Source organism: Panthera tigris, chromosome A2, assembly GCF_018350195.1.
Source record: "Panthera tigris isolate Pti1 chromosome A2, P.tigris_Pti1_mat1.1, whole genome shotgun sequence".
NCBI lineage: Eukaryota > Metazoa > Chordata > Mammalia > Carnivora > Felidae > Panthera > Panthera tigris.
Window position 1 is genome coordinate 9,122,538 of NC_056661.1, and position 18,867 is coordinate 9,141,404.

At 55.7% G+C, this 18,867-nt stretch overlaps 2 protein-coding genes and 1 long non-coding RNA gene across 5 annotated transcripts in view; 1 reads left to right on the forward strand and 2 right to left on the reverse strand.

Annotated features, from left to right (window-relative positions):
• MAST1 (microtubule associated serine/threonine kinase 1) overlaps positions 1-15,507 on the forward strand; it is a 23,560-nt gene extending 8,053 nt beyond the window's left edge. For 2 of the 3 annotated variants that reach the window (XM_042978282.1, XM_042978284.1), the window contains 19 exons: positions 1,544-1,645; positions 1,733-1,865; positions 1,944-2,011; positions 4,870-4,955; positions 5,045-5,253; positions 8,286-8,424; positions 8,544-8,676; positions 8,813-8,978; positions 9,080-9,181; positions 9,333-9,455; positions 9,936-10,045; positions 10,668-10,846; positions 10,933-11,183; positions 11,516-11,722; positions 11,938-12,167; positions 12,489-12,611; positions 12,721-12,857; positions 13,787-13,974; positions 14,078-15,507. In XM_042978282.1, coding sequence (XP_042834216.1) covers positions 1,544-1,645; positions 1,733-1,865; positions 1,944-2,011; positions 4,870-4,955; positions 5,045-5,253; positions 8,286-8,424; positions 8,544-8,676; positions 8,813-8,978; positions 9,080-9,181; positions 9,333-9,455; positions 9,936-10,045; positions 10,668-10,846; positions 10,933-11,183; positions 11,516-11,722; positions 11,938-12,167; positions 12,489-12,611; positions 12,721-12,857; positions 13,787-13,974; positions 14,078-15,336 — 3,945 coding nt within the window. In that variant the 3' untranslated portion in view covers positions 15,337-15,507. The remainder of the gene's footprint in view (positions 1-1,543; positions 1,646-1,732; positions 1,866-1,943; positions 2,012-4,869; positions 4,956-5,044; positions 5,254-8,285; positions 8,425-8,543; positions 8,677-8,812; positions 8,979-9,079; positions 9,182-9,332; positions 9,456-9,935; positions 10,046-10,667; positions 10,847-10,932; positions 11,184-11,515; positions 11,723-11,937; positions 12,168-12,488; positions 12,612-12,720; positions 12,858-13,786; positions 13,975-14,077) is intronic. The other variant, XM_042978283.1, reaches the window with a different exon arrangement.
• On the reverse strand, positions 4,318-10,661 carry LOC122236590. Its single transcript, XR_006214679.1, has 4 exons — positions 10,478-10,661; positions 9,422-9,607; positions 5,168-5,271; positions 4,318-4,672 (listed from the first exon to the last, which is right to left on the reverse strand). It is a non-coding gene; the product is annotated as an uncharacterized LOC122236590 (long non-coding RNA).
• A 154-nt stretch (positions 15,508-15,661) lies between the features above and the next one.
• Positions 15,662-18,216, reverse strand: DNASE2 (deoxyribonuclease 2, lysosomal). Its single transcript, XM_007098159.3, is given in 7 exon segments — positions 15,662-15,889; positions 15,892-16,232; positions 16,643-16,840; positions 16,930-17,094; positions 17,443-17,521; positions 17,611-17,788; positions 17,915-18,216. Coding segments are annotated over 7 exon segments (1,098 nt in total). The 5' UTR covers positions 18,010-18,216; the 3' UTR covers positions 15,662-15,847.
• Positions 18,217-18,867: the final 651 nt, after the last annotated feature.

The following is an 18,867-nucleotide window of genomic DNA, read 5'->3' on the forward strand; positions in this document are numbered from 1 at the left end:
ACTTATCTTCTCTGTGCCTCAGTCCTTCTGCTATAAAAAGGGAATTTGCTCATTCATTAATTCCACAAATATTTATTAAGCATCTGTTCCAGGCCTCCCACTGGCCTAGAAGCTGGAGAATTCCTTGGAAATAAAACAAACAAAAGTCCCCGCCCTCAGGAAGCTGACATTCTAATAAGGAGAGTCAGAAGATAAAAAGCATCAGGGCTGGGACTGGGATAAGACAAGTATTTAATCTCCCCCCCCTCAGGATATTAAAGTAATTATTGGAAAAATTGAAAAGTGGGTATATTAAAACTTAACATTATTTTGAGTATTTTATTTATAATCAAACCAGAATTTGTTAGAATTTTACTTTTCTGGTTTTAATCATCAACAATATTTTTTTAAATTTTTTTTAACGTTTTATTTATTTTTGAGACAGAGAGAGACAGAGCATGAATGGGGGAGGGTCAGAGAGAGAGGGAGACACAGAATCCGAAACAGACTCCAGGTTCTGAGCTGTCAGCACAGAGCCCGACGCGGGGCTCGAGCCCACGGACCGTGAGGTCATGACCTGAGCCGAAGTCGGATGCTTAACCGACTGAGCCACCCAGGCGCCCCAACAATATTTTTATTAAAGCTGTTAATCACTGAGAAAACATGTACAGATTTCCACACACTTCCTCCCTTTTGCTTCAAGCTCCAGTGTGGCTCAGGACAACCCTAACAGATCCTATCCTCCCTTAAATTTTGTTATTTTGCTTATCATGGATTTTTTTTTTTTTTGCATGCTTTTTTCACATACTGCATTAAAATCTTAGTTACCTTGAAGACTGAGATTTTTGGCTTCAGGGTGAGGTGCCTCATTGCCTCACCCTAGTCTTGGCCTTGATAGACACAATAGAGAAATTGACATGTGGCCTGGTAGAAGGGGATTCATGGGATAGAAAACAGGAAAAGCAGAGTACGGTCATTAATGAGGATTGAGGGCACAGCCAGGAGGTGGGGTGCGACTTTAGACGCGGATCAGGTAGCCACACAGGGACCGGAGGGGAAAGCATGCCCAGGGTGGAGGGATTCTAACTTGGCCTGGAGCATAGGCTGTTTTTTTTTTTTTTTTTTTTTTTTTTTTTTTTTTTTTAACATTTTTTATTTATTTTTGGGACAGAGAGAGACAGAGCATGAACGGGGGAGGGGCAGAGAGAGAGGGAGACACAGAATCGGAAACAGGCTCCAGGCTCCGAGCCATCAGCCCAGAGCCTGACGCGGGGCTCGAACTCACGGACTGCAAGATCGTGACCTGGCTGAAGTCGGATGCTTAACCGACTGCGCCACCCAGGCGCCCCTGAGCATAGGCTGTTTTGAAGATGAATGAGAGAAGGTTTTAGGACAACATTGCCTACCATCATTGTCATTCTTTTTACCGTGTGGCCCGAGCCTCAGTTTTCTCACCTGTAAAATGGGACAACAGCAACAGTGTGTACCCAGTGGGGTGGGGAGAGGGGCCTGGCCGAAGCCGGGGCACCCGTGAAAGCTACCCCCACTGTGCCCGCCGCCCCAGGCCTATGAACGCTCAGAGAGCATGGAGGTTGCCTTCGTCACCCAGCTGGTCAAGAAGCTCCTCATCATCATCTCGCGCCCCGCGAGGCTGCTGGAGTGCCTGGTGAGGGGACTGGGCGTGGGGGGGGGGGCGGGTAGGGGTTGGGGGAGGGTTGGAGCCCACCCTGAGCCTGCTGCTGCCCTGCCCCAGGAATTCAACCCCGAGGAGTTCTACCACTTGCTGGAGGCGGCGGAGGGCCACGCCAAGGAAGGCCACCTTGTCAAGACTGACATCCCCCGCTACATCATCCGCCAGCTGGGCCTCACCCGTGACCCCTTTCCAGGTGCTGGCTGGTGGGTGCAGGGGGCTGGGGTGAACCCACCCGGACCCCAGCCTCCGCTCACACTCAGCCCCTTCCTAGACGTGGTACACCTGGAGGAACAGGACAGCGGTGGTTCCAATACACCGGAGCAGGACGACCTCTCTGAGGTAAGGCCAAGAGGGCCAGCGGTCAGCACTCTGGTTTCGGCAGGACAGGCCAGGGCTCACCTCCTGGCCCTGTGTCCTCAGGCTGGGTGGATCTCTTGGTCCCTGGTCCGAGCCTCAGTTTCCCCATCTGTGAACTGGGTTAACCATCGCCATTCCTCCGTGGGCCTTTTCTCTTTTCATGGTAAAATATACATAATCCAACCATGTACCCATGGTACTTAAAACGTACCATTTTAAGCATTCATTTTATTTTATTTATTTATTTATTTTAATTTTTTTTAATGTTTATTTATTTTTGAGACAGAGACAGAGCATGAATGGGGGAGGGGCAGAGAGAGAGGGAGACACAGAATCGGAAGCAGGCTCCAGGCTCTGAGCCATCAGCCCAGAGCCCGACGCGGGGCTCGAACTCACGGATCGCGAGATCATGACCCGAGCTGAAGTCGGACGCTTAACCGACTGAGCCACCCAGGCGCCCCTTAAGCATTCATTTTAAAATGAACAATTCAGTGGGTTTTAGTATATTCACAATAAGGTATAACCCTAACCCTCACTTCTAGCAGTTACTTCCCACTCTCCCTGCCCACCCCTCCCCTCGACCCTCCTGGCAACCTCTGAATTGGGACACTACAGATTTGCCCATTCTGGATATTTCATGTAAATTTCATAGTTGGCCTCAATGTGTATTTCATATATATTTCTGGATATTCCATATAGGTTTACTTTCACTCTGTGGCCTTTTGTGCCCGGCGTAATGTTTTCAAGGTTTATCCATGTCCTGACATGAATCAGCGCTTGGTTCCTTTTTATGGCTGAATCGTATTCCATTGGATGGGTCTTCTGCATTTGTTTATCCTTTGTCTCTTGATGGTCGTTGGGGTTGTTCCCTCTTTTGGCTGCTGCCTGAAAGTGAAAGTGCTGCCACGGACATGTGTGTATAACCGTTTCGGTCCTTTTGGGTGCACAGCCAGGAGCAGAATTGCTGGTCATGTGGATCGTGAGGAACCCCGCGTGGGGTTTTGGGTCGGTTGGACGTCTCTGCATTAGCCACTTAACATAGTGAAAACTGCCGTGGTCCCACCTCTAAGCCAGCCACGCTTTGACAGATGTTCCTTCTGTGAGACTGCCAGCTCTGGTGGCCGCACATGTGCTTTCTCTGAACTCTGCAGTGCTTTGTTTGTTTGTTTGTTTGTTTGTTTTTGTTTTTTCAAATTGCAGCAAAATCTAGAGATGAGAAGATCTTGACTCACAATCTGGGTTTGGGCCTTCTTTTGAAAAATTGGAAGTTCTGATAACACCGTGGTGGAGCCAGCTGGCTCTAAGTGGGGGCGCTTGCCCCTAGGATATGGGGCACTTGGCCCCCCAGTCATGCATGGTGCCCCCCCCCGCCCGCCCCCCCCCCCCGCCTGCCTGGCCCCTTAAGGCATTTGAATTCGTAACCTTTGTTTCAAGTTGTGTCTATGAATTCACACACATCACACACGCACATCTTTCCTTTATCTATATATTGAACAGAATCTCACTATGCGTGCCATTTGTTTAATTTTTTGAATAGGTAATGGAATGACATCACTCAAAACTCTAAAACTCTAAAAAGGTATTTATCTTTAATTGTTGTTTGTAGGATTCTACCTATTTCATTCAATCAAACTTGTCAATTGAGTGATTCAAATCTTCCACGTCCCTATTCTTTCTTCTTCTTCTTCTTTTTTTTTTTTTTTGCCTGGTTAATCTAATCGTTTCTGAGAAATATGTGTGAAATCCTTGTTTTGAGCAATTTCTTCCTGTAATTCTGTCAAGTTTTGGGTCAGATGTTTTTAGACTACGTTCTTAGGAGCATACAAATCTAACATTTTCATATCACACATTTTTGTGAAATACTTATGGGATAAATCTCTTTGTCCCAAAGAAAAATAAGCATAATTTTCACAAAACGTGTACAGAGAAATATCTTACACCCACTCTTGTCCCCCCATTGACCTATATCCCCCCCAAATATTAGTATATGTGCTACTGAGCACCCCCTAAATACGATTAGATAGCTCCATTTTGCCAAAAAACTTACAGCACATTTTGCTCCTTGCTTTTTTCCCCCACTTAATAAAATACTGGATCAGTGTACTGAGCGATTCCTTGCTGTTTAACAGTGGCACAGTATTCCTTTACGCAGATGCCTCTCATGTGTTTAACCAGTTTCCTAAAGATGAACATATGGGTCGCTTCCAATCTTGCAATGAGCGAGGTGATGCATATGTAATTTTTCACATGCATATCTGTAGCAATAACTCGAAAATGAAATTACTGGATCAAAGGGAACGCGCACTTCTTTTTATATGCCAGAGTACCTTGCATGGAGGTTGTACCATTTTACACACCCGATAGGAAGGTATAAAAGTACCTGTTCCAACACAGCTTCACCCAGAGTGTGTCAGCTTTTTGGATCCTTTTGGCCAGTCTGCCAGGTGAAAAACTGTATCTTGGGGTAGTTTTGATTTGCTCTTCAGCCACTCTATGTGAGGTTCAGCATCTTTTCATATGGTTACAAGCTCTAATTGTAGTTCACATATCTTGTCTGTATTTTCTCTTCCATTGGTGGGCTTTTTGTTATTGATTTCTGGTAGCTTTTTGTATAGGAAGGTGATTATTTCGTAGGCTTCTTTCCTAGTGGAAAAAAGTTAGGAATATAGCTTCAGAGTCAGTATCAGGTTCCAGGCCTGACTTTGTTACTCCTTCACTGTGGCACTTGACGAAGGATCCATCCACCCCCTCCCTGTGCCGCAGATTCCTCATGTGTAAAATGGGATAAGAGTTCTAGTCTTGTGATGATGGTGGTGGTGGTCTCCCTTTTTCCCCTGCAGGGCCGCAGCGCCACCACCAAGGCTAAGAAACCACCCGGAGAGAATGACTTCGAGACCATCAAGCTCATAAGCAATGGTGCCTACGGGTGAGCCACCCGGGGCTCTGGCGGGGGGAGGGTGGCGGAGGCCGGGTGTCTCGGAGGTGATGGCCGGTCCTCGCTCTCTCCCCCTGCAGCGCTGTCTACCTGGTGCGGCACCGAGAGACGAGGCAGCGCTTCGCGATGAAGAAGATAAACAAACAGAACCTGATCTTGCGCAACCAGATCCAGCAGGCCTTTGTGGAGCGGGATATACTCACCTTCGCCGAGAACCCCTTTGTGGTCGGCATGTTCTGCTCCTTTGAGACCCGGCGCCACCTCTGCATGGTCATGGAATACGTGGAAGGTGTGGCTGCCCGTGGGACTGCAGGGAAGATGGGGGGATGCACGCTGGTCATGGTTGCTCGGTGGCCTGTCTGAGCCTCAGTTACCTAATTGACTCTCCACTTGTATGTTTATCCACCTATTTATCTATCCAGCCATTGATTATCCATCTCATCTGTTTATTTGTATCTAGCCGCATATTGGTTTGTCTATCTATCTGCTTTGGTTTCATTCAGTATAAGTACATCCATCCAATTGCCCATCCACCACCCACCCATCCGTCATCCATCTGTCTATCCATCCATCCATCCGTCCATCCATCCATCCATCCATCCATCCATCTGTCGATCCATCCATCCATCCATCCATCCGTCCATCCATCCGTCCATCCATCCATCCATCCATCCGTCCATCCATCCGTCCATCCATCCATCCATCCGTCCATCCATCCGTCCATCCATCCATCCATCCATCCGTCCATCCATCCATCCATCCGTCCATCCATCCGTCCATCCATCCATCCGTCCATCCATCCGCCCATCCATCCATCCATCCGTCCATCCATCCGTCCATCCATCCGTCCATCCATCCATCCATCCATCCGTCCATCCATCCATCCATCCGTCCATCCATCTGTCCATCCCATTCATACACCCATTTGATTATCCCTCCGTTTGCCCATCCATACATCTGTTATCCATTACATCTATTTTAAAAAATTATCAGAGCTCATGTTTTAGAGAATATTAGGTTTACAGAAAAACTGACTGGAAAGTACATTGAGTTCCCAGATAACCCCCTTTCCTCCCAGTTTCCTCTACGATTTACCCGTTCTCTTCCTGTGGCGCATTTGTTACAATTGAACCAACGTGGATACGTGATTATTAACTGAAGTCCCCAGTTTATACTGGGGTTCCCTCTTTGCCTTGCACATCTATTTTCATGCATCCGTCTTTTTATACATCGAGCCATTCATTCACCCATCCACTTATTCACCCACCATTATCCGACACTCATTTATCCACCAATATTTATGCACCTATTTCATCGTCCATCCACCCATTTGCTGTCCATATTTTTATCGATCCATCCACAACTGCATTCTAGCAGCCCCCTTATCCTACCTGGCTCTCTCCTTCTGTTCTTCCGCAATTTATCCATCCATGTATCCACCCATCTGTTTACTCTCTGTCCATCCAGCCACCAGTGTATTTTTTCACCTGCTTATCCACCCATCCATGCTTATATTCACCCAAATATTAATTCATCCATTGCCCGAAACACACATCCTGTGGTTATTAGGACACGCAGGGTCTCTATGCTGCCCCCAAGCCTCAGTCAACCATCCGTTCACCCAACAGATGTCCCCTCTTCGTTTTCCTCATGCCACAGGCTGCACTAGGCGCTGGTGACAGTTGGGACCCAGACAGGCACACCTCTCCCCCCATGGAGGTTACATTCTGGTCTGTGCAGACAGGCAATAAACAAGCAAAACAAGACAGAGGAGGCCAGGTGATTTCATATAGCGAGGATGCCATCAGGGACCATGAGGCTCAAAGAGGCAGGGGCCTGGAAGAGGAAACCCGAGCACAAAGGCTCTTAAGTGAGAAGGTGTCTGGATTTGGAGGAGCGGTGAGGAGGCCAGGGAAGCTGGAGCCAAGTGAGCAAAGCCACGGGGAGAGGGGTGGGGCGGGGCGGGGTGGGGGAGATGGGCAGGTGACGGGGCTGGGCACGCAGGGCCTTGCAGAGCCCCGAATGGCATTGGATTTCATTCCAGGTGCAGCAGACATTGGCTGTGAGGTCTTAAACAGAGTGGATGTGATCTGATTTATGTTTTAAAATACCCATTCAGCTGCTGCAGTGAGGGCAGAGGCAAGGAGACCAAGATGGAGGTGACCGCACAAGTTTAAGGTCCTGCGCCCCCTGAGTGTGGCCCGGCCCCGAAGTCTCATTTGGAAGTCATTCCACTTGGTTCTCAGCATCAGTGTGTGTCAGGATTCCCTGAGGTTGTGGCCAAATGCAGATTCCTGGGCCCCACCCTCAGGGAGTCTGATTTGTCAGTTTCTGACACCCAGCTAAACCTGGCTCAAGCTGGAAGGAAGGAAGGAAGGAAGGAAGGAAGGAAGGAAGGAAGGAAGTTGTTGACTTGTGATTAAAAAAAAATCATGCCACCTTCAGGAATGGCTGTATCTGGGTGCTCAAACTATGTCATCAGGAATCTCTTCGTCTCTTGACCCTGTCCTTCCATGTGTAGACTTCCCTCTAGACAGGCTCTGATGTAGCAGAGTTGCTATCCAGCCGATCCCAGTTTACATCCTATGAGATCAGCAATCTTTGTGAAAATAGAAGGGAAAGTCAGTCGGGGACTGACTCACTGAAGCAACTTGGGTTACATGCTGGTCTGGCTGCTGCGCCCGGAAGAAACCCCAGCCTTTGTAACAGGAAGGAGGAACGGATCTTAGGAGACCAAAACACGAATGCTGTTTACAGTCAATCGGGTGGGGGCCAGGAATCTACATTTTAAGGCCCCAGACCATCAAGATTCAGACTCCAGGAGATCAAGAGCCATATGCTTCCAGATTCAGTCAATAAGCAGGCAGGCTTGGGGTGCCTGGCTGGCTCAGTTGGAAGAGTATGTGACCTTTGATCTTGGAGTCATGAGTTCGAGCCCCATCCATGTTGGGTGTGGAAATTACTTAAAAATAAAATCTTAGGAAAAAAAAAAACAAGTCAGGCTTTTGTACTGGCCAGATCTATCCTCCAGCATCGACTCCTTGCGCGACCCAACCTCTCTCTGAGTTTCAGTCCCCTCCCCTGTGAAATCAGCTGATCATATTAACTTTGGAGGATGGCTAAGAGGAGGAGAGAAGCCTGGTAGAGGGCACTCCCCATGTGATCCGGGGAGAGGGAGGCCCCTCTCTGAGCCTCAGTCTTCCTTAGCTGTGAAATGGGAGCCATGTGAGGTGAGGACTCGATGTTACGGTGCGTGTTGAGGGCTCAGCTCTAGGCTGAGGGTGCCTCGCTCTTCACACGGGCCAACTCCTTCCCCCACAGGGGGGGACTGCGCCACCCTGCTGAAGAACATCGGGGCGCTGCCTGTGGAGATGGCGCGCATGTACTTTGCCGAGACGGTGCTGGCTCTGGAGTATTTGCACAACTACGGCATCGTTCACCGCGACCTCAAGCCTGACAAGTGAGCCTTGGCCCTTCCCATCACTGCCTCCCTGCTGGTCGGGAAGCCGCGGCATGGGAGGGCCAGGAGTGGACCTGGGCCTCACTTCTGAGACCCGACCCTCCCCCCACCCATTGCAGCCTACTCATCACCTCTATGGGGCACATCAAGCTCACGGATTTTGGCCTCTCCAAGATGGGGCTTATGAGCCTCACCACCAACCTGTATGAAGGCCACATTGAGAAGGACGCCCGGGAGTTCCTGGACAAACAGGTGTGTGTGCGGGCATGGGGGTCACCGTGGGTGGAGTGACCCGACAGAACCGCGGGGCCCAGGGCCTGGTGGGGGGCTCGGCTCTCCCTCGAGGCCCCTCCTGCGGCCAGGGCGCAGGCTGACGGCCTGCCCCCAGGTGTGTGGGACCCCAGAGTATATCGCACCCGAGGTCATCCTGCGCCAGGGCTACGGCAAGCCGGTGGACTGGTGGGCCATGGGCATCATTCTCTATGAGTTCCTGGTGGGCTGCGTACCCTTCTTTGGAGACACGCCCGAAGAACTCTTTGGACAGGTCATCAGCGGTGCGTGCCTCCGTGGTGGGCAGGAGGGGGCGTGGGGTCATGGGCCACCCCAAGGCCTCGTAGACTCCAAAAAGTGACCCCCAGGCCCGCCTTTTCTGCAGATGACATCCTGTGGCCAGAGGGGGACGAGGCCCTGCCCTCGGATGCCCAGCTCCTGATATCCAGTCTCCTGCAGACCAACCCCTTGGTCCGGCTTGGGGCAGGTGAGGGGTCTGCTTTTCAGAGAAACTGAGGGCGGGGGGCCGCTGTCAGAGAGCAGGACTCCCAGGGCCGCGGTCTGGGGCTGTCTGCTGGGCTGGCCTTCAGCCCCTCCGGGACCGCCTCCCCTCCCCACTCCACCTGCTCCCTCCCCAGGTGGTGCCTTTGAGGTGAAGCAGCACAGTTTCTTTCGAGACCTGGACTGGACAGGACTGCTGAGGCAGAAGGCCGAGTTCATCCCGCACCTGGAGTCCGAGGATGACACCAGCTACTTCGACAGTGAGCAGGGACAGGGGGCGGGATCCGGTGAGGTGAGAGAGCCTGGGCGGGGACCCCAGCTGGCTGGAGGACCTCCCAGAGGACAGGGCTGAGGTTGTGGTGGGGGTGTGCATTGCTGGGAGGCTTGGCCTGGCGTAGAGGTGGGGCTCAGCCTGAGAAGTGGGTAAGAAAAGAGGCCGGGGTAGGGATGGGTCCTGGAGTGGGAGGAGTTCTCAAGTTGGGCCTGCTCCTGGGCCCGGTCCAGTGGGCGGTGCTAGGACCCAGAATGAGGTAGGGCCCGGGGTTGAAGGTGGGATCTGGAGGTGTGGCTTCTCTGGAGCCTCTGCGAGTGGGGCTGGGCCCCAGCTTGGGGGAGGGGCCCGAGTCCGACCGGGGAGTGGGGCAGAGGCCTGCAGGCCTGTTCCGGCGGGGTGTGGGGGTTGTGTCTGATCTGAGGAGTGGACCCTTGCCTGCGGTTATGGCCCACCCCCCAATCCTCAGCCCGCTCAGACAGGTATCATCACGTGAATTCCTATGATGAGGACGACACCACAGAAGAGGAGCCCGTGGAAATACGCCAGTTCTCCTCTTGCTCGCCGCGCTTCAGCAAGGTGGGCCGAGGCTGGGCTAGGGGTGGGTGAGACCCGGGGGGCCGGGGCCAATGGTGGTGGGGACCCAGGTCTCGAGCCGGGGAAGCCACTGAGGGGGTAAGAGATCCGGGAGCGATAAGGCTTTCGGGGGCGGCAGCATGGGGGTCTTGGGACTGCCCCCGTGGCCTCCAGTGGAATCTAACGGGAACCCGGACAGTTGTAGAAAGGAAGCCCGCGGTGGGGCTGGGCTAGTTCTGAATGGGGCGGGCTCAGGACCTGGGGCCTGGGAGGATGCGCAGTGGGGGCGGGGACAAGGCTGGGCAAGATCTCGCCCGGGGAAAGAGCGGAAGGGGGTGCAGGCCTCGCCGGGACGAGACGAGACATAATTGTGGGAAGCCTAGGAAGGTGGGGCAAGAACAGATTCTTGAGGGCACGGGCGGGTCAGGGCCTAACCGTGGAGCGGGGCCTGAATTGAGTTGTAGGTGGCCGGGGTACTTCCCAGAACTGGGCGGAGCCCGGCCGTGGGCAGGTGCAGCGTGGTTTGGGCGGGTCCGGCAGCGGGAAGCGCATTGGCCCGAGAGCGGAGGCGGGACCTGGGGCCGGGCCGGACCTGCCTCCCACCACCCAGCGTCTGCCCTTGCAGGTGTATAGCAGTATGGAGCAACTGTCGCACCACGAGCCCAAGACCCCCGTGGCGGCAGCGGGGCCCGGCAAGCGGGAGCCCAGCGCTAAGGGCCCAGAGGACAAGGCGGCCGGCAAGCGGGAGGGCCTGGGAGGCCTGACCCTGCGCGAGAAGACCTGGAGAGGGGGCTCCCCGGAGATGTGAGCAGGGACCGGAATGGGTCTGGGGACGGGGCCCAAAGGGGCGTGTCTCCTCTGACCCCCCCCCCCACCCCCACCCCTTCCAGCAGCAAGCGTTTCTCGGCTTCTGAGGCCAGCTTCCTAGAAGGGGAGGCCAGTCCCCCGCTGGGCGCGCGCCGCCGTTTCTCTGCATTGTTAGAGCCCAGCCGCTTCAGCGCCCCTCAAGAGGACGAGGATGAGGCCCGGATGCGCAGGCCTCCCCGGCCCAGCTCCGACCCCCCAGGCTCGCTGGATGCGCGAGCCGCCAAAGAGGCGGTTCATGGGGACGGCACCCCCAGCGCTGGGGACCCCGAGGCCAGTGAGTGTCCCCTTCGCCGCCTTCCCCAGTTCCCCAGTGACCGTATATTGAGCATTCAGCGAGCGTGGTGCTGTTTATACAAGATCTCACCCACTCTTCACACTCCAGCCTGGGATTCTCATCAACATGGGGAACACCTCGTGTTCCATTCTCAGTCCACAAGTGTATTTGAGCGCTTCTGTGTATCAGGAGCTGTGCTAAATGGGTATGTCACCTGCTTTCATGAAACTCACAAGTAAGAGAGAGAAGGGGAAGAGCATTCCAGGCAGAGGGAACAGCTCGCAGAAGTCCGTGGCCTCGGACTGGCCCCTAACCCACTTGTTCTGTTGCAGCTGACCGCCCACGCCCAGGTGACCTCTGCCCACCCTCGAAGGATGGGGACTCATCAGGCCCTAGGGCCACCAATGACCTGGTTCTGCGCCGGGCGCGGCACCAGCAGCTGTCAGGAGACCCCGCAGTGGAGAAGAGGCCTTCTCGAACTGGGGGCAAAGTCATCAAGTCAGCTTCGGCCACTGCTTTGTCCGTCATGATTCCTGCAGGTGACCTTGGGTTCCACATAGCAGGGGAGGGGCTGTCTCCATTTGTGCCAGGAGAGGCCGATGGAAACACTGTATTTTCCCTGTCCACAATGATTGGCTCTGGGATGGACCAATGAGAACCCCGGGACTTTGACTTGGGAGGAAGGAGGAGCAGATACAGGGAGAGATGTGTCTTGAGTCGGCCCCAATCTCTGACCTTGGCTCTGTGTCTGCAGTGGACCCCCATGGAAGCTCACCCCTGGCCAGCCCCATGTCCCCACGATCTCTCTCCTCCAACCCATCCTCACGGGACTCCTCACCCAGCCGGGACTACTCACCGGCTGTCAGTGGGCTCCGCTCCCCCATCACCATCCAACGCTCTGGCAAGAAGTACGGCTTCACGCTGCGTGCCATTCGCGTCTACATGGGTGACTCAGATGTCTACAGTGTTCATCACATTGTCTGGGTGAGCGCTCGTGCTTGGAGTCTATGTCCCAAGATGAGGGGTGGGTGGGTGGAGAGAAGTCCCCCCCCCCCCGGGGGGATGAGAGACTGCTCAAACTGTAGAAATGGGTAGCCTGGTAAGACTCCTCTGTGACCAGTACTCTCCCTCCCCTTTCTGAGCCTCAGTTTCTTCATTTGTAAATCGGGGAGAATAATTACTATTTCACAAGGTGTGACGAGGATTGTTGCGCACACAGAGCTAGGTGCCTGGTGCAAGAAGCTCAGGGAGCTTTCTTTGTTACCAATCCTGTGACCCTACCCCTACGGGGTGTCCTGTCCCCAGCACGTGGAAGAGGGGGGCCCAGCCCAGGAAGCAGGGCTTTGTGCTGGTGACCTCATCACCCACGTGAACGGAGAGCCTGTGCACGGCATGGTGCATCCTGAGGTCGTCGAGCTGATCCTTAAGGTGAGTGCAAGGGAGGGAGCACCCTGCCCGGAGGGTGGGGGAAGGGTGAAGAGATCTTGGGGAACTGGAGCAGCCTCCCGCAGAGCACTTCCCCCTTTCTAACCCCCAGAGTGGCAATAAGGTAGCAGTGACTACAACACCCTTCGAAAATACCTCCATTCGCATTGGCCCTGCCCGGCGCAGCAGCTACAAAGCCAAAATGGCTAGGAGGAACAAGCGGCCCTCTGCCAAGGAGGGCCAGGAGAGGTGAGTGGGGCCAAATGCAGTGGGCAGGGCTCTAAACAGCGGGCTGAGGAAACCCGCGGCGCGCGTGTGTGTGTGTGTGTGTGTGTGTGTGTGTGTGTAGTGGGCGGGGCTAAGGTGGGAGGTGGTGGGGACCTGAGGAGGGAAGTGGCCAGGAAAAGTGGCCGGTCGAGGCCATGCAGCAAAAACAAGAGGACAGAGAAAGAAGAGCTGGGCAAGTGGCAGAAGCCAGGGAAGGAAGCTGTGCCAGGTTTCTAGGTTGGGAAGAAAACCTTGGAAGGTGGGCAGCGCCAGCACTTGTCAACTAAAGAGGAGACCATCTAGGGGACGGTCCTGACCTGTTGGATGTATTTAGACGGCTGGGAGGGCTGGGAGAAGGGATTTCTAGGTGAAATGAGGACGCTAGGCAAGACTGGGCCAATGGAGGTAATTTCTTCCTTTCTAGGTAGGAGGAGCTAGGAGAGGTGGGCGGGGCCGGGAGAATGTCGTGTTTCGATCAGTGAGTTTGTCCTGGATGCGTCGTTGAGGGGGATTCGAGTGAGGAGCTAAACAAAATTGGGTCAGGAGAATTTCTCCCAGCCCCTGTCAGGTGGACTGTAGCTGGAGACAGAGGAGCTAGAGAGGTGGGCGGGCCAGAAAAAAGTTGGGGTTTTTTTTGTTTGTTGTTTTTTTTAAAGTTGGTCTTGAGGAGTGTTTTCCTAGCTTGGGGTGGGGGCGTCCAGGAAGGAATGGGTGGAGCCTGAGGCGGGAGGAGCCTAATGGGACCAGCGGCCAGGAAAGTTCTTTTGGTTCTGATAGGTGGGTTGCAGCCGGGAAGGGAGGGGCCAGGAAGGGTGGGCGGTCGTGCGGCCCAGAAGTGGGAGAAGAAGCCGGGAGAACCCGGGAGTCCCGGAATTTGGTGAAGGGTAGGTGGCCCCCTCTTTGTCCCCCAGCAAGAAGCGCAGCTCCCTCTTCCGCAAGATCACAAAGCAGTCAAACCTGCTGCACACTAGCCGCTCGCTGTCGTCGCTGAATCGGTCGCTCTCGTCCAGCGACAGCCTCCCGGGCTCGCCCACGCACGGGCTGCCTGCACGCTCGCCTACCCACAGCTACCGCTCCACGCCCGACTCCGCCTACCTAGGTACGCTCTGCGCCTGCGCGCGGCGGGCCAGGCGGCGAAGGGTGGCGGGGCTGTGCCCTGGCGGTGCCCTCCGCGCGCTCCAGCCCCTCTCGCCCGTCCGCAGGCGCCTCCTCCCAGAGCAGCTCGCCGGCCTCGAGCACGCCCAACTCGCCGGCGTCGTCGGCGTCGCACCACATCCGACCCAGCACGCTGCACGGCCTGTCGCCGAAACTGCACCGCCAGTACCGCTCTGCGCGCTGCAAGTCGGCCGGCAACATCCCGCTGTCGCCGCTGGCGCACACGCCGTCCCCGACACAGGCGTCGCCGCCGCCGCTGCCAGGCCACACGGTGGGCAGCTCGCACACGACGCAGAGCTTCCCTGCGAAGCTGCACTCGTCGCCGCCGGTGGTGCGCCCGCGCCCCAAGAGTGCAGAGCCCCCGCGCTCGCCTCTCCTCAAACGCGTGCAGTCGGCGGAGAAGCTGGGAGCCTCGCTGGGCGCGGACAAGAAGGGCGCACTGCGCAAACACAGCCTAGAGGTCGGCCACCCGGATTTCCGCAAGGACTTTCACGGCGAGCTGGCGCTACATAGCCTCGCTGAATCTGACGGCGAGACGCCCCCCGTCGAGGGTCCTGGCGCACCCCGGCAGGTCGCCGTTCGTCGCCTGGGCCGCCAGGAGTCGCCCCTGAGCTTGGGCGCGGACCCGCTGCTGCCCGAGGGCGCCCCGAGGCCGCCGGCGTCCAGTAAGGAGAAGGAGTCCCCCGGGGGTGCCGAGGCCTGCACCCCACCCCGCGCGACAACTCCCGGGGGCCGGACCCTGGAGCGGGATGCCAGCGGCACACGGCACCAGAGCGTGCAGACAGAGGATGGAGCGGGTGGGGTGGCCAGGGCTGTGGCAAAGGCCGCGCTGAGCCCGGTGCAGGAACATGAGACCGGCAGGCGCAGCAGTTCGGGTGAGGCGGGCACACCCCCGGTGCCAATTGTCGTAGAGCCTGTGCGTCCCGGGGCCAAGGCCGGGACGCCCCAGCCTCCTGGTGCAGACTCCAAGGGGTTGCAGGAATCCACGTCCCTGGCACCTCCGGCACCTGAGGTCCCCCGGGGTCGGGAGTGCTGGGTGCTGGAGGTGGTGGAGGAGCGGACCACGCTGAGCGGGCCTCGCTCCAAGCCCACCTCCCCCAAACTCTCCCCAGATCCCCAGGCCCCCTCCCTAGCCTCCACAAAGAATGGGTCCAGCGGTGCAGGGCCCCCAGCTCCACCCGCTTCCCTCTCGGCCCCAGCCACCAAGCCTGAGGCGGGGCTGACCTCCCGGTGCCCTGCTGACGCTATACCCCCAGCGGGCCTGACCAAAAAAGGTGCGCCCTGCCCCACGCCTCCGGGCCCGTAGCCCAGGGGGCCGCTGGCTCTGCTCTGTACAGCCACCTGTATACATATGTACACATATAAATAAAGTGTGTCTGTGCTGTGTGAGCTTTCTGGGGCTCACCCCACCTCCCCTGGCGGGGCAAGACATCGGGTTTTAGCCCCCTTGCCTGTGTGCGTCTTGAGGGACGGAATTCCAGGCCTGGTTACCAAAAAGAGGAGAGGCGAGTCTTGGGTGGACCCGTCCTTGTGGTCCCACTTCGGGTCTCACTTATGTGCCAGCTGCCCCCCGACCTTCAGGGAGAGAAGGGCTGCAGGGTGGTTTGGAGTCCCAGCGTCCACTGGAAGACAAAAAAAAGTTAACAGCCCCGTCCGCCAATTTCTTTTTATTTCTCGACAGTCCTGAGTCAGGTATTGTGACTCTCAGTTTGCAGATGAGTAGACTGAGTCAAAGGTTAAGGCACATAATTAAGGTCACACAGTTAGGAAGGCATTGAACTGGGGTTCAGACTCAGGTCCCAACTGGCTCCTGAGCCTTAGCTCTTACATGCTCTACTGGGCTTCCTGGAAAGAAGGTTCTGTTCTCTCTGCAGGGCTTCCAGGCCTTCACCAGAGGCTGGAAGGCCTTCCAGAGGGCCGGCAGCCGGGCACACAGCGTGCCCCCACCCCGGTGCTCCTCTCTGATGTTCCGATTCATGTCACCCACACAGGCCCAGGGCCCCTCTGGGGTTACACACCACTTGGAGTGGTCTTCTGTGGCACTGAAGGTTGGCCCAGCTGGCCCGGGGAAAGCTATCTGAGTCACATCCAGCACATGCTGGGCCCTGGAGCAGTTGGAGGGTAGGATGCCATGAGAGTTTTGCCAGAATTGGACCTGCAGGTTACTGCCAAGGGCTTCTGCCAACCAGCCAGAGTACAGGTCTGTGGAGGACGGAAAAAGGGCATGGACAGGGTCAGGGTCAGGGTCATTGCTAGGGCCAATCTCCCCTCTCTGAGCTCAGTTTCCTCAGTTGTCAATTCCTGGAAACCCAGGGAATTATAACATTAAAAGTTATAGCCCTTACCAAATGCTTTATGTGCATTGCTTCATTTGTAACAATCCTTTATCAGTATCCCCATTTCTCATATGGGTTAAACTGAGGCTCTGGTTAAATCACACACCACATAGCCAGACACCAATATGTGAACCAGGTCTGTTGGTTGTCTACCAACATTTGATTGTGGCTCCCAAAGAGTCCTAGTCCCTATTCCTGACTTGCCCTCAGCCATGGACACGCTAGACAGCCCCTCTGCAGAAAGAGAGTTTGGCAACCCTCCATCTCCGGACTCACCATCTCCAAATTTTCCAAATTTGGCAAAGCTCTGGAAGGTGTCCCCTGCCTTGGATGTGAGTGTTACACTGCTGTTCCAGGGGCCTCGGAGAACATGCTGGCCATTGACCACCTTCTCCAGGCTGGGGACTTGCTGAGCGAAGGCCTCATCTAGCTTGTGGTCGTACACTAGGGGGTAGGTGTAGGTCAGCTGTCTGCCTGGAGGGCAAAGGTGGAGAAAATGAGGGACTATTCCACATTCTGGCCTGGGAATCAGGGATTCACTTTGCCTCCCTGTCCACACTCACCAATCTTCGAGAATTCGGTGAGGGGAAAAGACACACAAAGCAGGGTCTGCCCATAGATTTGGGCGTTGGGAGGCCAGCTGTATGCAGCAGAGAAGGCAGGTGGAGGGAAGCGAGGAACGCTGTGGACCAGCCAGAAGCCCCCTTCTTGGTCCAGGAGCAGCACACCTAAACCAGAAGACAGGGTTCAGGAGGACTGTTTAAGGCATCCCAACAAACACATGTACCACCAGGAGCAGCCTCAGTTTTTTTTGTTTTTTTTTTTGGGGGGGGGGCCTGGAGAAGGTGTGGGCAGTGTGGAGATCACTGCTGAGCTAGCTCACTTTCCGCAGCTGTCAATTCTCATAGTCAAAAAGAAAGACCATGTTAATATAAAATGAGGAAGCAAAGGTCCAGAGTCTGACAGAGCGCACCCCCCCCCCCTCTGGTTAGATCAGGGGTTAGGGGTTAGGTTAGGGGTTGGGGAAAATGCATGGGAAAACCAGAGCTCTTCCCCAGCCCCAATCCGGGCCTCACCCTTTGTGTGTCCCCGACTGGAAAAGTCCTGAGCCCTACTGGAGTTAGGTGGCTGGTCGTTGTATAGCAAGAAGGCGAGCTGGGGGAGATGGACGGGGCAACGTGAAGTTTCTCCCCCAGTCCGGGCCCTGGAGTCCCATCCCAGGTCCAGCCCAGGAGCCCCTTCACCTGGCTGGTGTTCCGGTACAGCGGCAGGAGGCTGCGGCCCACGGCCCCCGCCGAACTGTTGATGGGCCCCGCGCCATCGCGCCAGCCCCCGGAGTCCTTATCCATGTACTTGTATCGCAGACCGCTCTGCGCCGCATCCCCGGGCCCGCTCTCGGCCGGCAGCTTGTAGACGACGAACCTTGAAGTTGAGGAATGGACAGTAATGGAGGGAGGAAAAGAGAGGAAACTCCAGGCTTCATTCACCCAGGTGTGCAGCAACCCCCAGGCCAACCCCGGGAGAGGGTCGGCGCCTGCGCACTCGTACCAGTCCACAGGCTGCCCCGAGTCCCCGTAGCAGGTCAGGGTCCTTACAGGGACCCACAGCAGCGCGGCCAGAAGCAGCGAGGTCAGCGTGGTCATGGCGATTGCTTGGGTCGAGGAATCTGCGTTGGGACCACGGGGCACCAGGTCACGAGCTGGGCCGGGCCGGTCCCTAGGCAAATTTCACTTCCCCAAACAGCCTGGGAACTCCAGCCAGGACCTCAGGAGGATGGAGACTCCGCCCACCAAATGAGAAGCAGAGATTTGAAAGTCAATTAGGGGCGCTCCGGGGGCGGTGCTTCCTTTCTGAAGGTCACTCCCCTCAGGCGCCCCTGGCCGCTTCCCGCTTCCGGCGCACTCAACCCGAGATACGCTACCCCTGCTGCCTCGGCTCAGGCCACGCCCCCGGTGGCCAGGTGGTTTCCCGAGTCCCGCCTCCGACTCTTCTCCCGGCCAATCATGGCTCACATCCCTCCGCTAGGCCCCGCCTCCGTCTCTTTCACCTCGGGCTAGTCTCAAACCACACTCTTCCGCCAGGACCCCATTCCTTCCCCGGCTCCTGGGTTAGCCGCAAATTTGGATTTTTTCCTCTCTTGCTGTACAATCTGAGGTCCAACTCTTGTGACCTTTGCTCTTTTAAGGGGCGCTTGTGCTCCTGATCCTCTCTCTTTTCATTCCACATGTTCTCCCGGGGTCCCCTGAGCTAGTCAAAGAATTACATTGGATCATGTCTGGGTGAAGGGTGCTGAGACTCCGGGACCGGGCCGAGGGGCTCTTAAACAGCAGGAGACGGTCCCAGTGAATATAACTGGGGCTCAAGGGAGGAGATAAAGGCGATGTAGCCTGATCTTGGGGTGTGGTGGTGAGGGGCGGCAAAGCCTACAGTGCCAAGAAGGATCGCTGAAGTTTAGGAGATGAGGGTGTGAAGGTGTGTACGGCCCCCAATGTCACCCCTGA